Source organism: Cyanistes caeruleus, chromosome 16 (assembly GCF_971803275.1).
Source record: "Cyanistes caeruleus chromosome 16, bCyaCae1.hap1.1, whole genome shotgun sequence".
Classification (NCBI taxonomy): domain Eukaryota; kingdom Metazoa; phylum Chordata; class Aves; order Passeriformes; family Paridae; genus Cyanistes; species Cyanistes caeruleus.
Window position 1 is genome coordinate 2,757,286 of NC_141716.1, and position 13,109 is coordinate 2,770,394.

General features: G+C 45.3%; 1 protein-coding gene across 1 annotated transcript in view; it reads right to left on the reverse strand.

The window, feature by feature from the left end:
• Nucleotides 1-1,642: 1,642 nt before the first annotated feature.
• BMP7 (bone morphogenetic protein 7) overlaps nt 1,643-13,109 on the reverse strand; it is a 41,653-nt gene continuing 30,186 nt past the window's right edge. Inside the window, exons 3-7 of the mRNA XM_086852772.1 lie at nt 8,287-8,435; nt 6,923-7,120; nt 5,591-5,667; nt 4,923-5,033; nt 1,643-4,422 (exon numbers count right to left, since the gene is read on the reverse strand). Of these exons, the coding sequence (XP_086708898.1) occupies nt 4,273-4,422; nt 4,923-5,033; nt 5,591-5,667; nt 6,923-7,120; nt 8,287-8,435 (685 nt within the window). The 3' untranslated portion in view covers nt 1,643-4,272. The remainder of the gene's footprint in view (nt 4,423-4,922; nt 5,034-5,590; nt 5,668-6,922; nt 7,121-8,286; nt 8,436-13,109) is intronic.

The window sequence follows — 13,109 nt, forward strand, 5'->3', positions numbered from 1 at the left end:
AGAGGATGTGAATTCTGAACTCAAAAGATGAGTCTCTGGGGATTTTTATGCAGAAGTATCTGTCCCCATCGCAGGCAGAGCTGAGGGACTGAATCCAGCAGCAGGGGGAATCCTGCAGCCCCTGGCCATGCCCTTGAGCTCTGCTGTCCCTCTCTGGTTTGGGGCTTTACAGCTGATGCTTCCAGAACAATCAGGAATCTTAAAATTGCACTAAGGCTTGTTTAAACCATTATTTTTTATTATACGAACCCTGGCAGCAACAGAGGCAGTTTCCTACATAGGAACAAAAGGATCTTATTGTCAGTACTGGAACAGATCTGAAACAGCTCAATTAAGCAAACATAACATCCTCAAAGTTTGGCCTGAAAGGAAGTTAAAATAACTGTTCTATAAAATGCTTTAAATGTGCTTTAAAATGTCATTACTCAGATAAATCTAGCTGTTTGGAAGCTCGTTCACCAGGGTTTTATGGCCCTGCCAGTTTATGGCAGTGTATGTATTCATGTCAAGAATTCCTCTTCCAGAACAGTAGATGAGGAGACAAAGCCACAGGAGTGCTGCAGACCAAGGGGAGGCTGCAACCAGCTTGGGAATGGAGTTTTGGCTCCTAGGCTGGGAAAACTGCTCCAAAGCACATCCAGCAAGTTGTGTGTATTTATGGCAGAGCTGGAAACCAGCAGATATTTCATGATAGAAGGCTGGACGTGTTGAAGGCAGTGGTAAGGCTGCTGTTGGCTGAGGACTGGCCCTGCAAAGCCAAAATATTTATTTTATTTTTTCTCCCCTTGCTGGCACCACTCCTGCCTTACACCTAAATGAAGAGAATTGGGACCATAATGAGAAACACCAGAGGATCCTCCTGCTAAAATTAGTCCAGGCCTACAGGAGCTGAGTAGGCCTCATTTTACATCAATAAAGGTCTTTCCACTGATGCTTTCCTGGACTGTCAGAGCAGTGCACAAAGCAAATTTACTTATGAATTTGTGATTGCTCATGGAAGATGGCAGATTAAGTCCCAAATGCTGATGATTTAATCCACTGACCCAGCAAATATATCTACATAAACTGGCACAACTCTGCCCACAGTTCAGTGTAAACAAGAACCCCAAAATTTCTGATATAATGCTCAGTTAATAGAGGGATTTAGACATTATTTTTTTCATTGCCTCCATAGCAATGCAGTGTGGTATCCACAGTAGGAAACCTCATGCCAGCAGCATCTCTCAAATATGCTAAAACAATCTAAATTAGAAAATGTCAGCTTCTTGGCTGATGTTTCTTTGGAGTTTCTTTCTTCCTTTCTTGTGCCTCTATAATTTTATTGGGATGACTAAATCTCTGAACTATGTTAGCAGTAAACAGAACTAATTTACCCCCTGCTTCTTTGAAACAGCTGCTGACAGCTGCACTATAATTCAATCATGGATCTTTGCAGCACAGACTGCAAAAACACATCCATATTTTTGCTATTCTTCCCTCCCTGTTGGATTTGGACCCAAGGAGCTGCACCAAATAATGACATGTGACAGTTTTGCCCGTACATAGAGACTGAGCTGCATGAAAACAGAGGCTCAAGATGGAACATTGTCCAGCCAAAAAGGTTCTTTGAATAAAAGGAGAATAACCACACAGATACACAATGTCGTCGGGGTATCTTTTGTAAAGTTGCAATGATTTATTTTACTAGTTTGTACAAAAAGGCTTCTGACAACTGCTCTATGAAAAGAACCAGAAATGTGTATGCATTTTTGCCAACTGTTAATAAATATCTTCTTAAATAAGGAAACAAATGTGTTTAGGAACCCAGAATCATTTTTCCTGCATGTGATTGAAAAGGAATTCAGAGATGGAAATAAATAATTCTTCTTCCGCTTGTGACAACTATTTACAGAAAAATGTACAAACAGTGAAGCTGATGTTGAGCCTAGCAACAGAAATCCTGTTATCATGCTTAAAAACAACAACAAAAAACCAAAACAGAAACAATCCCCACATAATATTTAATATATGAATCCTATACAGCAAGATACCGTGGTCCAAGTTAAAAATGCAACACACCAACACAGTGACCACCAACACTGACACACCCGCAAGAGAAAACTAATCCTTGACTACTAAATAGTGGAAGTTCAGGCATGATTAGCTTTTAACTTTCTAGGCAGCACCTTCACTTCCTTTAGGAGGTTTACAGAAGGTGTATACATGTGTACAATGTCAAAAGATGCTTCCTGTGTGTGTGATTTCAGTTCCTCACTCCAAACCAGGGCTGTGCTGGGGGCAGCTTTGGCTGTTTAAGGTGGATGGTGCTGTCTGCAGGCTCCAGGGCTTTTGGCTCCAGCTGTTGTCCTGCTGTGTGTCCAAAGTGTCCCCGTGGGGAGGTTTGCTGGGTCCTGCCTCTGGAGGGTGCCTGCTGCAGCCAGGCTGCCCCTGCAGATGTTGGGTGGCTGGGGGGGATGCCAGGCACATCTGGCAACGTGGCAGCTGCTCACCAAAGCCCCCATCCAAAACCTACCAATGTCGTGGATGGCATTCCCCTTTCCCATCAGCCTAATCCTGCTGCTGAGAAAACTGCTGGGAAAACACCAATTGACTTAAATGAGATGAGAATTAGGCCATCAGAAACAAGTTTCCAATTTATTTCATAGACAGTGGGTTTTTTTTCTTCCTTTGCTTATTCTTTTTAAAGTGAGGCATCTGGTCTGGATTTGATCTGTGACTTAAAGGGAGAAGAGCAGTGAGTGAAGTCCAGAATTTCATTTATCTTCTTTCTCTAACTCTCCTCTAAGGCAAGACATGGAGCCAAGTTCCCACTGTGGCTGCATGGCCCCATGTGTTCACTGAGCAGAGACCCATCTCCAGGGATTTATGGTGTCCTGGACCCATCTGTTGGAGGTTTAGCCTTTTTGAAGTTTGGAGATTTAGAGCTGGGTGTGCTGGATGTTGTGTTTTATTGGGCATTATTTTCTTTTTATCTCCCTGGTGAAATTGATGCCAATGCTGTTTCTGTGCGTGCCAAAGCGGGGAATTGGTTTGTGATTGGTTACTGCAACTGTGTATTCTTCTTTGCAACAACTTTAATTGAGCCTTAATTGTTAAAGTGTGATGTTTGTGTAACCTGTGACTTTGAAAGAAGGGAAAAGAAAAGCCTTGAGGGGACATTTTCTTGCTTCTGGTTCCAGCTTCTTGGTGGCCCTTGAAGGGGATTGTTTAGGGGTTTGCTGAGGCAAAGCCAAGAGAGCAGGGGGTTTATCAGAAGCTCTGGCCCCAGCAAGGAAGGTTTCCTAGCACATTCCCAGTCTGTGTGGTGCTGGGTGCACATCCCAACTCACAGCACCTTCCTCACTCGAGTCTCTGTTCTTGGAAAAGTGCTGGGACTTGTTCCCTCAGGGAAGCCAATGGACATTTTCCACACAGCAGCAGGATCTTCAGCTACACCTCTGGAACTGCTTAGGACGCCCCAGATAAACTTCAGCTTTAATCCCTGTTTCTCAGCATTTTGCTGCTTTCCTGTTTCAAGTTCATAGCAAATTGAAATACTTTCTGGCTGCAAGAGGAAATTTCCTTCCTTGTTGATAGAAAAAAAGTGCACCCATAAATTCTCGCTCTTTGAAGCACTTTTCTTCAGTTCTTTTGCCTGCCAATTGATTTGTTTTATCTTTGCCTAATCTGTCCTTTGAATTTGTGTCAATCCACATCCAGCTTTTGCCACTGTAGTTTAAAACTGGATGTTGCATGGAATTTATCCTTGGTTTTGCTTATGAGATTGAAGCAGAGGGGTGGAAGCAATAATTCTCTAACAAAATACCTGTTCACTCCAGGTATATTTTGTTCACTTATTTTATTGCAAACCGTGTTACAGGAACTACACACACTTATTAGTCACAGCACAAGTCTCACCTTGGATAGATTATTACTGTTTTACTCACAATCAACACTGGTGAGTTTGCAATCTCCAGAAAGACTCATTTGCAAAAGTATGTACTGTAGGAGCCAATTTTGTGAGCAGATTTGGTTTTAAACAGTTTCTCTGGCTTGTTTCAGTTTACAAGCTCATTGTCTGTAATAAACTCAAACAAAATGTGTTCAAATGCCTCTTAAGATCCAGAAACTCTTCCATTGTTTGAACTTTCAGAGGTCTGGTCCTAAAATGGTTTGGGACTTTTTTAAACCCATGGCTGGAGCACCAACCTTTCCCCCTCCCCCACAGAAGCCACACAAACCCACTCTTTACAAATAACTTCTTTTTCTTTCTTCTTTCTCTTTCCTACAAATCTAGTGGCAGCCACATGCTCGTACCACCATGTTCCTGTATTTTTTTAGGATAACATTGGAGCTGTCATCAAAGTAGAGCACTGAGATGGCATTGAGTTGTGTAGGAGCACAGCAGGGTTTCGGCACAGTCTCTGGGTTTATAAAGTGAACCTGGGGAATGAAAACAGAGGAATGTTAAGGTTTGCTTTTCCCCTCTCCTCTCCCATATTCTTCTTTCCTGGACAACCTTCTGCCTGTCCCGTACCCTCACCCAGACAGAGCTGAGCTGTGTACCTTTGGGATTCACTGACCCCAAATCCACTTTTGTTTGCAGCACAGAGTGGATCCTCACAGTTTTTCTAAGAGATGCTGATAGTGGGTCTCATGTCTTGCTCCTTCCTTCCCATGCAGTGGGACTAAACCCCCACTGCAGTGTCTATCCCAGGGCCCTTTCAAACCAGAGAGATCCTGCCAATGCCTGCAGCAAAGACAGGGTCATTTCTGGCCAGGCACCAATTCAGGCCACTCAGGCAGACACGTGGAGCCAGATGCTGCAGGCACCTTGACAGCTAAGGCAGATCTTCCTTCCCCTGATAGCTTGGAGACCCTTTTGTGTATAAATTTACTTCTGAGTAGATGTAAGCCTGTGTTAGGAGATAGGGTGCACCTACCAGTGTCTGTACAATGGCATGATTTGTAGCATTCATGTAGGAATTCAAGGGGAAAGCACATTCTCCTTCACAGTAATAGGCAGCGTAGCCCTCCGGAGCGATGATCCAGTCCTTGGTTAAATTGAATCCATTAGATTGTGGAGAAAGACAGAGATGCAGTGAAACAAAGAGCCAACCAGCACATAAATCTAAACATCCATACAGCCTGCAAAACAAAAATCTGCCCCCCTGGCCTTTCTAAAGCTCTCTTACAGGCCTCTAAAATGCCTGCTCTTCCTGGAGGGACACATCCCACCTTGCCAATGTGCCCACAGAGCAGCTGAACACCTGGGTTCAGTTGTTTATGCATCCAGCAGTGTCCTCCTGGCTGTCCACGAGGATCACTTCACCCAGCAACACGATGCAAACACAAGCTTTCAGAAAGCAAAATGTCTTTAATCAAGTCTAAAAGAATGGGCAGATGAAAATGGAGAGCTGTGAGTGCCCTCAGCACTGCCAGAGCACCCCACAGCTCCTCAGAAGGACCTGAGTGTGTTGAGCTTCCAGCCAGTCTCACACTAAACATTTGTACACCCAACTTAGCAGAAGGACTTAAACATGCTAAAGGCAGCATACAATATTTTTCCCCTTCAGGAAAAACACCCTGAATACCCTGTGCCAGCCCTTACCTGCCACCCCAGGTCCCTGAAGCTGACGTAGAGCTCGTGTTTCTTGCAGGCCTGTCGCTGGTCACTGCTGCTGTTCTCTGTCAGGGGACAATGGTGGCCATGAGCTTGGGCTGCCCCAGCTCCCACAGCCCTCAGCAGGGAGCGAGGCATCACTGCTCGGCTGTTTTTTGGTTTTTTTAGTTGTTTTAATCATATAATAATGGCTGGGTTCAACATATATGAGATGTACTTCTGGCTTTTTTGTGCAAAGCCAAAAAAGGCCTGGGGAGATAGTTGTTGTTTTTTTTTGTCTTTATTTTTTTTTTTCCCCTGGACTTCCTCTGACCTCCTAATAGCACCACACAGGTCACTGATTATTGCCTGTACATAAAAGGAGGATAGGTGCAGTTTTAAAGTTTTGTCCATTCTGGATGTGAAGCCTGAGCAGAGACCCAAGTAGAAGGAATGGCTCAGGGAGAATTTCTTCACTGAAAGTGTGGTCAGGCATTGGAAGGAGCTGCCAGGAAAGCAGTGGGGTCCCCATCCCTGGAGGTGTTCAAGGGACTGGACCTGGAACCCAGTGCTCTGGGCTGGTTGACAAGGTTGGAATTGGTCAAAGGTTGGACTTGATGATCTTGGAGGTCTTTTCCAACCTTAATGATTCTATAAAAATATACATTTCTTTTTTTTCCTGGTCTTTCTGCTCCTCACAAGCTCTCCTTCCACTCAGTGAGGCACTCCCAGAAGCAGCTGGAATTTGCTGCTGCCTCAGCTGAGCCAGCCCTGAGCTGTGGCTCCTGCTGGGACCATCATCAAGGGCCTGTTACTCTGAGGTATCACATAATTTAGCCACATTTCTATTTCAAATGCCTGATGGAGTTCTCTTCCAAATTAGGAAGCACTGCTTCCCCCAGAATAGCCGTGGTTATCCTGAGAATGAATGGATTTTCCTCTTCCATGCAAGAATTTGGGGACTACTATGCTTTCTAGGGGCTAAACTTAAAATCACAAGGCCTGAAAATGAACAGCATCTGGATTCAGATCCACTGATCACTTGCTCATTGCTTTAACGTAATTATCTTCAACTTCAAAATGAGAATTTATTTCATATGGGAGAAGGAGTTTTTTTCTGGTTAGGCGCTTGGAGTATTTTTAAAATTTGGATTAAGAAATCCCTCAATTCAACATAGCTTCAAAGAAACATTCTTTCTGCTGACATTTTTGGAACAACCCTAACCCCACACGGTTTTCAAAGCAGTGATGGGCCAAAGGGACAGCAAAGAGATAAGGTGTGAGAAACGGCTCCCAGGTCACCCACGGGCAGAAACGGGGACCAAGGCAGCTGTGCCGTACCTGCAACGTTGGACACCCGGAAAGCCTCCTGGTTCTTTGGTGCTTTGGATCGGTTCTGGCTCCTCTGCTTCCCCCCCGTGGAGCGGATGCTGCGCAGGTGGACCTCGGTGGCTTTGAAGAAGGCGACGGTGAAGGGCTGCTTGTTCTGCGGGCCGTGCCTCCCGATGAGCCCCGCCAGCTTGGGGTTGATGCTTTGTCCTGCAGACACAACAGCCTGGTGAGAGCTCCTGCAGCAGCTGTGCCAGCAGCCAGGGTAACACAGGGCAGAGCTGCTGCCCATCCTGGGCCTGCCATCAACCCTCCAAAGACCTGGATTTGTTGGCCAAAGCTGCTTTGTCAGAACAAGGGCAGCTCAGCACAGCACACTTCATTTTATATCTGGGTGTAAAAGTTACATTAAATAGTCCTACATATAATTATTTTACCCCAAATCCGCTTAGCATTAACTTTTCCTGCATTCTTTAGAGGGGTTTCTTCAAGTTCACCAACCTATAATTTGAAGTGATCCTATAAAAGGAACCATAAAACTCAGCCCATAGGAGCATTAAATTCCCACTGGAAGGTTATTAGCTTAAAGTAAAAATGCCTTGTATGAAATGCTGACAGAGTTCCAGATACACCTTAGCTGAGAGAAACAAATGCTTATTGCTGCATCTTGCCATCACTAAATCTGATAACTTTGTACAAAACTTTGATTATCATCCATGTGTCCTTCATCTTGGGCTTCAGAACAATTAGATTTTTTTGTAAAAGACAATTAGTAGGTTTCTCTGTAGAATTAAATCAATTTTTTACAAAAAAAGGCAAGGAGAGGGTGGCAGTGGGAAATTTAATTTTTCCCCCTGTTGCTGTCGAGGGATGTCTGGGTGCTGCTGTGAAGTGCAGAGGTGACATCCAGGATTATTCTGTCCCAAGCTACTGAGTGCTGCTGCTAAACCCAAATTATGTTAATGGTTTTGTGATCCTTTTGCTAAGGACAGAGCTGGGCCTTGTCAGCCACAAATCAAACGTGCCAAAAGACAGCTGACACTTTCCTGGACAAGCCCTGCAAGGCAGCCTGGCCAGGGAGAGTGGGAAAAGGGCTCTCAGATCATTTGTTTTATAAGATTTTTTTTTTCTTAAGTAGACTATTTGTTTCATGATTACAGCTCATGTAACAGCAGACACAAAGAAAAATTTGGGGTTGCTTTTTTCATTTTTTACTTGACTTAAAGCCTCGAGGATTGCCCAAGCACAGTTGCATCAAAGTCCTGCAGGGCTTACAGCACACGGTTAGAGAATGCAAAGATGAATGTTTGGTGCTTCCCCTGGCTGGGAATGACGTGCCTGGCACGGGAAGCCCCTGGCTGGTGGGTGCCACTCACCATCAGTGCCCTCCACGGAGAGCTGCAGGCCAAGGTTGTGCTGGGGATTCACCACCCAGTGGTTACTGGTCGCGGTGATGTCGAACACCAGCCACCCTTCCTCTGCAGCCCAGATCGTCCTGGAGTCCAGCAGGAACAAGTCTGAGTCCCTGGAAGCAAGAAGCAGGATTCCCAGTTAGGCAGGATTGCCACTGGAGTCTCCAGAAGTTTCCTCTAGGCAGCGTGTGGGGTTGGGGTTTCAGAGAGCGGGGCTGGGCTGGTGGGTGCTCCCCTCTAATCACCCTCAGATGAAGCTTCTCTTCTCTTCCAAAAAGACAGGATGGGTTGGGGCAGAGCTGAGGTGGTCTGGAGTTATTTTGCTGCTACAGCTAAACTTGAGCTCCTGATGAAACTTCAAAAAATGCTTGCCAGGCAGAGATCTGCAGAATTGCTGTTTGCATATGCAAACCCGCTAATTGGGCAGACAATGCTGCTCATTAGCCTTTCCACACATGATTTCCTGACTTTCCTGCATAGCTGTAGCCTGGTGCAAGCCAGCTGGAATGCTGGTGTGCATACATTAACATGTGTAGTGGGTGCATTTTAAATTTGCTCATCTGAGGTTACAGACAAGTGATTGAGGCAATAACCCTCTGCACAGTCACAGGTCTGCACCACTGGGGTCACAATCTTTTATCTTTTTTGGGGTTTTTTGTTTAAAGGCCACTGCTGGGTTACTCTAGCTGAAGAAATAATAGCAGAAAATGAAAAATATCCTAAATAGGGAGAGTCTGTTCTTTTGAAAATGGTGAAATTATTTCAGATTTACCAGATGTTGCCTGGCAAATTTCTGAAAAATTAAAATTTGAGAAAACACAGGTTCTGTAAAGGAAGGAGTCCTATCAGAAAAGGAGGAGATAAAAGTCAGATTAAAAATGGATGTTGTTGCAGTTCTTTTATAAAAAATCACTTTAAAAGAGGAACAAAGACACATGGTGGTGGAAGTGTCTAGACAAGTCCTGTAAGAGCTGTTTTGTACCTACAGTGAACAAACATGATAACTTGTTCAAGTGTAATTATATCCTTTTGAATGAAGAACTATCCTTGAAAAAGCCTTTAATCACATCCTCAAAGCTTTAAAAGGCCTTATGAATTTTATCACTATGGATTTGTCAGTGCTAATACACATGTTTAGCTGCGTTCACAGTGTCTCTTTGCACGAAACATCAAGTGATCAGAAATGAATCTGGGGAGAGCTGCTGGCATAAGGGCTTTTGACTCACAGCTTTTAGTGATTCTTTTCCCTTTGGCATACCAAGAAATTAGAAGATTTTTTCCCACACAGAACAGGAATGGAGGGGGTTTTGCAATGCTTTTACTATTTAGTTTTCCTTTCAACCTCAGTGGGCCTGTGTGTGTGTGAGCTGATGCTTTCCTCCACGAGTGAAGGGATGTCACCACCCACCTCTGCTGGCTTACATGAAATTCAATTTCTGAAATGAGTTGCTGCAGAGCACGTGAGCACACGGCCCAGGGTGTGCAAGCAGAGGATTCTGTGTTTCCTCCCTAAAGTAGGATGGATTTGGATGGAATACGCTGCCAAACACGCAGCCAGTGTTGCTGAAGGTGCAGCCAGTGCTTGCTTTTAAGCAAAGTTCTGGGGTGTGGAAACTGGACTTGCTGCAACAGCTCCTTGCTAAGGCAGAGGGGATCCTATGGAATATCCCAGTGGGTGTTTGGGAGCCAGAGTGGGTGGCTCAGGAAGGATCCATGGTGCAGCAATGCAGAGGCTCAGTGCAGGTGCTGGGAGCTCCCAGGAAAGCTGAAGTTAACCAGGATGGGTCACCCCTCTCACATCAGCTACAGCAATGCAAGATGCTCAGGCTCTAACCAGGGGACAAATTCCTGGGGTCTCATCCCCACTCAGGAGCAGTGGCCCTGTCCCCACAGCCCAGGACACCTCCCACCCTTCCCTGTTTACAGCACACCGAACCAAACACATCCCAGAGGAGCCAGGGGTGAGGGAGTCCCATGGATTGGCCCTTTCCAGTGGCTGAGGCCAAGTTTCCAGGAGTAAAGGGTTTTTATATTCACACAGTACATTATTTAGGCATGGCCTCTGACTGGAACTCATGATTCACACAAGGTTTAGTTAACAGGGACTTGGCTTGCTTGGTTTTCTCCCCTTGTAGTTCGCAGGTTGATGATAGTAGCAATCATGATAATTTTTTTGTTTTTAGCTACTGCCCAACTGCAGTATTATTATTACTGAGAAAAAAACAGCCTTTAAGCTTCCCATGCTGACATGATGCAATCAGGGTAAGAGACAACACCAGGCATCAAGTACCAGGGTGAGTCAGTCTGGGAAATTGTATAATGCGTTTGTTTTCCTGTAGTTACAGCAATGTGCAAACAATAGGCCTGGAGGGGAAGCCCGAAGTGAGAGATCAAAGGGACCCACTGAAGGGAAATGTCCTTCCCACACACACTTGGAACATTTGGACCCCAAAAAGCCCCGAGTCAGATGCCCTTTGGAGGAGTTCAAGCGCTCCTGGATTAGCGCTTTCCGCCCTGGCCCACCAGCAGTGGCCAGGGGTGGGATGCAAAACCTCGCTGGTGTTGCAAGCACAGGCTCCTGAGATTGTGGCTCCTGTTTTGATGAAAAGAAACCTCTCATTCTTTATAAAAAGAACAACCTCCTTTAAGTGGAATGTCCTGCTCTCCAAAGACAGGCAAACAGCATTAAATCACCAGCTAATAGCCAGCCCTTGAGATATCTTTGTTGGACAAGACACAGTAAACACAGCAAGGAAATGTTGTTCTGCTAAGACTTAAACAACATTTATTCTGAGGGCTCCCATCTAATGACTTATCACAGAAGATAGTGTTGGTTATGTCTAACTAATGTGGCTGCTTTGGGTTTTAGCTGTGAGATAAAAATCAGAGCCCAAAGAGAAAAGGTTTCTAGGGCACATCTCACTCTGTACCTCACCTTCCAACTGTGAACTCACTGAGCATGTTCCTGGAGCAATGTGAGTGATGGCTCTGCAGCAAGGAGGCAAAAAAACCCCTTTGGTTCCTTGGCCCTGCATTCAATTCCTTCATTTTAGAACTTTGGTGCATGCAAGAAATCGTACCGTGCCTTTTTCCAGAGCAAGAGATAGGAAAAGCACATGATCCTTCTTTTACAAAAAAATTAAGCTGGGACATGGAAATGTTAATGTCTAGATTAGAGTTACATAAATTACAAAGTCTGGATCCAGACCACAAGAATGTTCTGTTGAGACCACATCAAAATGGCTCAGTGTTCAAAGAACTGACATCAGCGGGAGTGTCAGAGCTTTTAGCAGTGATAAAATTTGGGGCTTTCTGCTCGGTTTTCTCAAGCATCAGGCTGTCAGAGGAGCCTGAGATGAAGGCAGGAGGTTGGTATTTGCCTGCTGATGTCTTTGGTAGTGTCCAGCACTGGATGCCAGACAGGAGAGTCACCTCCTGTTAGAAAGCACTCCCAAAAATTTGTCTGCAGGTCATAGAAGTGCTGTGTGGTCTGTGAAACTTCCTTAGTGGAGTTGTTTTCTGGGCTCAGGGGTGAGTAACGAGTGAGGGTGGCTGGGCAGGATGCATGTGAGATCGTGTCTGGGAAGCAGCTGCAGCTTTGGAGGTGGAAGGGCTGATGCTGGTAAGGAAAGGGATCACAAATATTTAGTGAAAGAGGAAAGGGCTGGAAGAAGTGAGGATTGTGGGGATGAGCAGAGAAATAAGAGAACACAAGTACAGAAAAGGCAGGGAAGGAAAGGATAAAGGAAATTGTTGCAACATGGCAATTCTAAATTAAGAGAAAGGATTGACAACTCTGAAGCTTCATGAAAATAGTATGTATGCCTTCTTTGCTTTTTGCTTGGGTGCTTTTTCAGTCTCTGGGATGCAGTTTGGTTTGAAGCCATAAACACTAGAAATATATACAAAAATGAGAGGTGCTGCATTTGCCCCAACCTGCCTGAGTGAACCGGGGCAAGAGGAGAACATGGATGAAAAGATGAGAGATAGAAATTCTGCATCAGCAAGAGAACAGGAGATAAAACTCTGCATTTATAGACTACAATGCTGTAAAGTCTACACTATTTTAGGACAGTCCTCTTGCCAAACAGTCCCTGCTTTTCCGTCTGTTTTCTCCACTCACGGAACCCATCCCGCTCGTCAGCCCTGTTATTTCAAGCTGCTGGTTGACAAGTGGTAGTAAACACTAATGAGCACTTCCAAGTGGGATAAAAATAAATGGGAAAATGGACAGGCAGCAGCAGTGAAGGTGACTCTTGGCAATTTCCATTGCACTGTAAGACAAGGTGATTTCTGTCACCAGCCAGCGCTCTGTGCTGGGAGCAGCCTCAGAGCCCCGGCTCACCCAGCTCTGTCCTGACAGCAGCAGGTCCTGCTGTCCCCTGCCTGCATCAGGGACAGGCAATCCCCCAGCCCAAATCCCTCAGGGCTGCTCTGATCTCTCCCTGCTACCTGCAGGAATTACAAATTACAGTGTTTTAAACAGCAACCGAACAGCAGCACCTTGCAACAGCTTTTGAATGGCTTTACAAACATGGGTGAGGCCTCCTGCTTCTGTTTTAAAGTAGGAAACACTTGAGGCATGGATATGGTGAATTCTTATTGATTCAGCATGTAAACCACAGTGTTTAAGCCAGGAGCACAATCCTCTCCTCTTGACTCACATTCTGACCCTAGAGGGGCTGCTTGGGTCACAGGCATGGTGCAAGTTTTCCAGCAGGCAGCCCAAGGACAGAGCTGGCAGGGGGGGAAGGGGGTTATTCACAGCCAGGTTTGAGCAGGTGGAG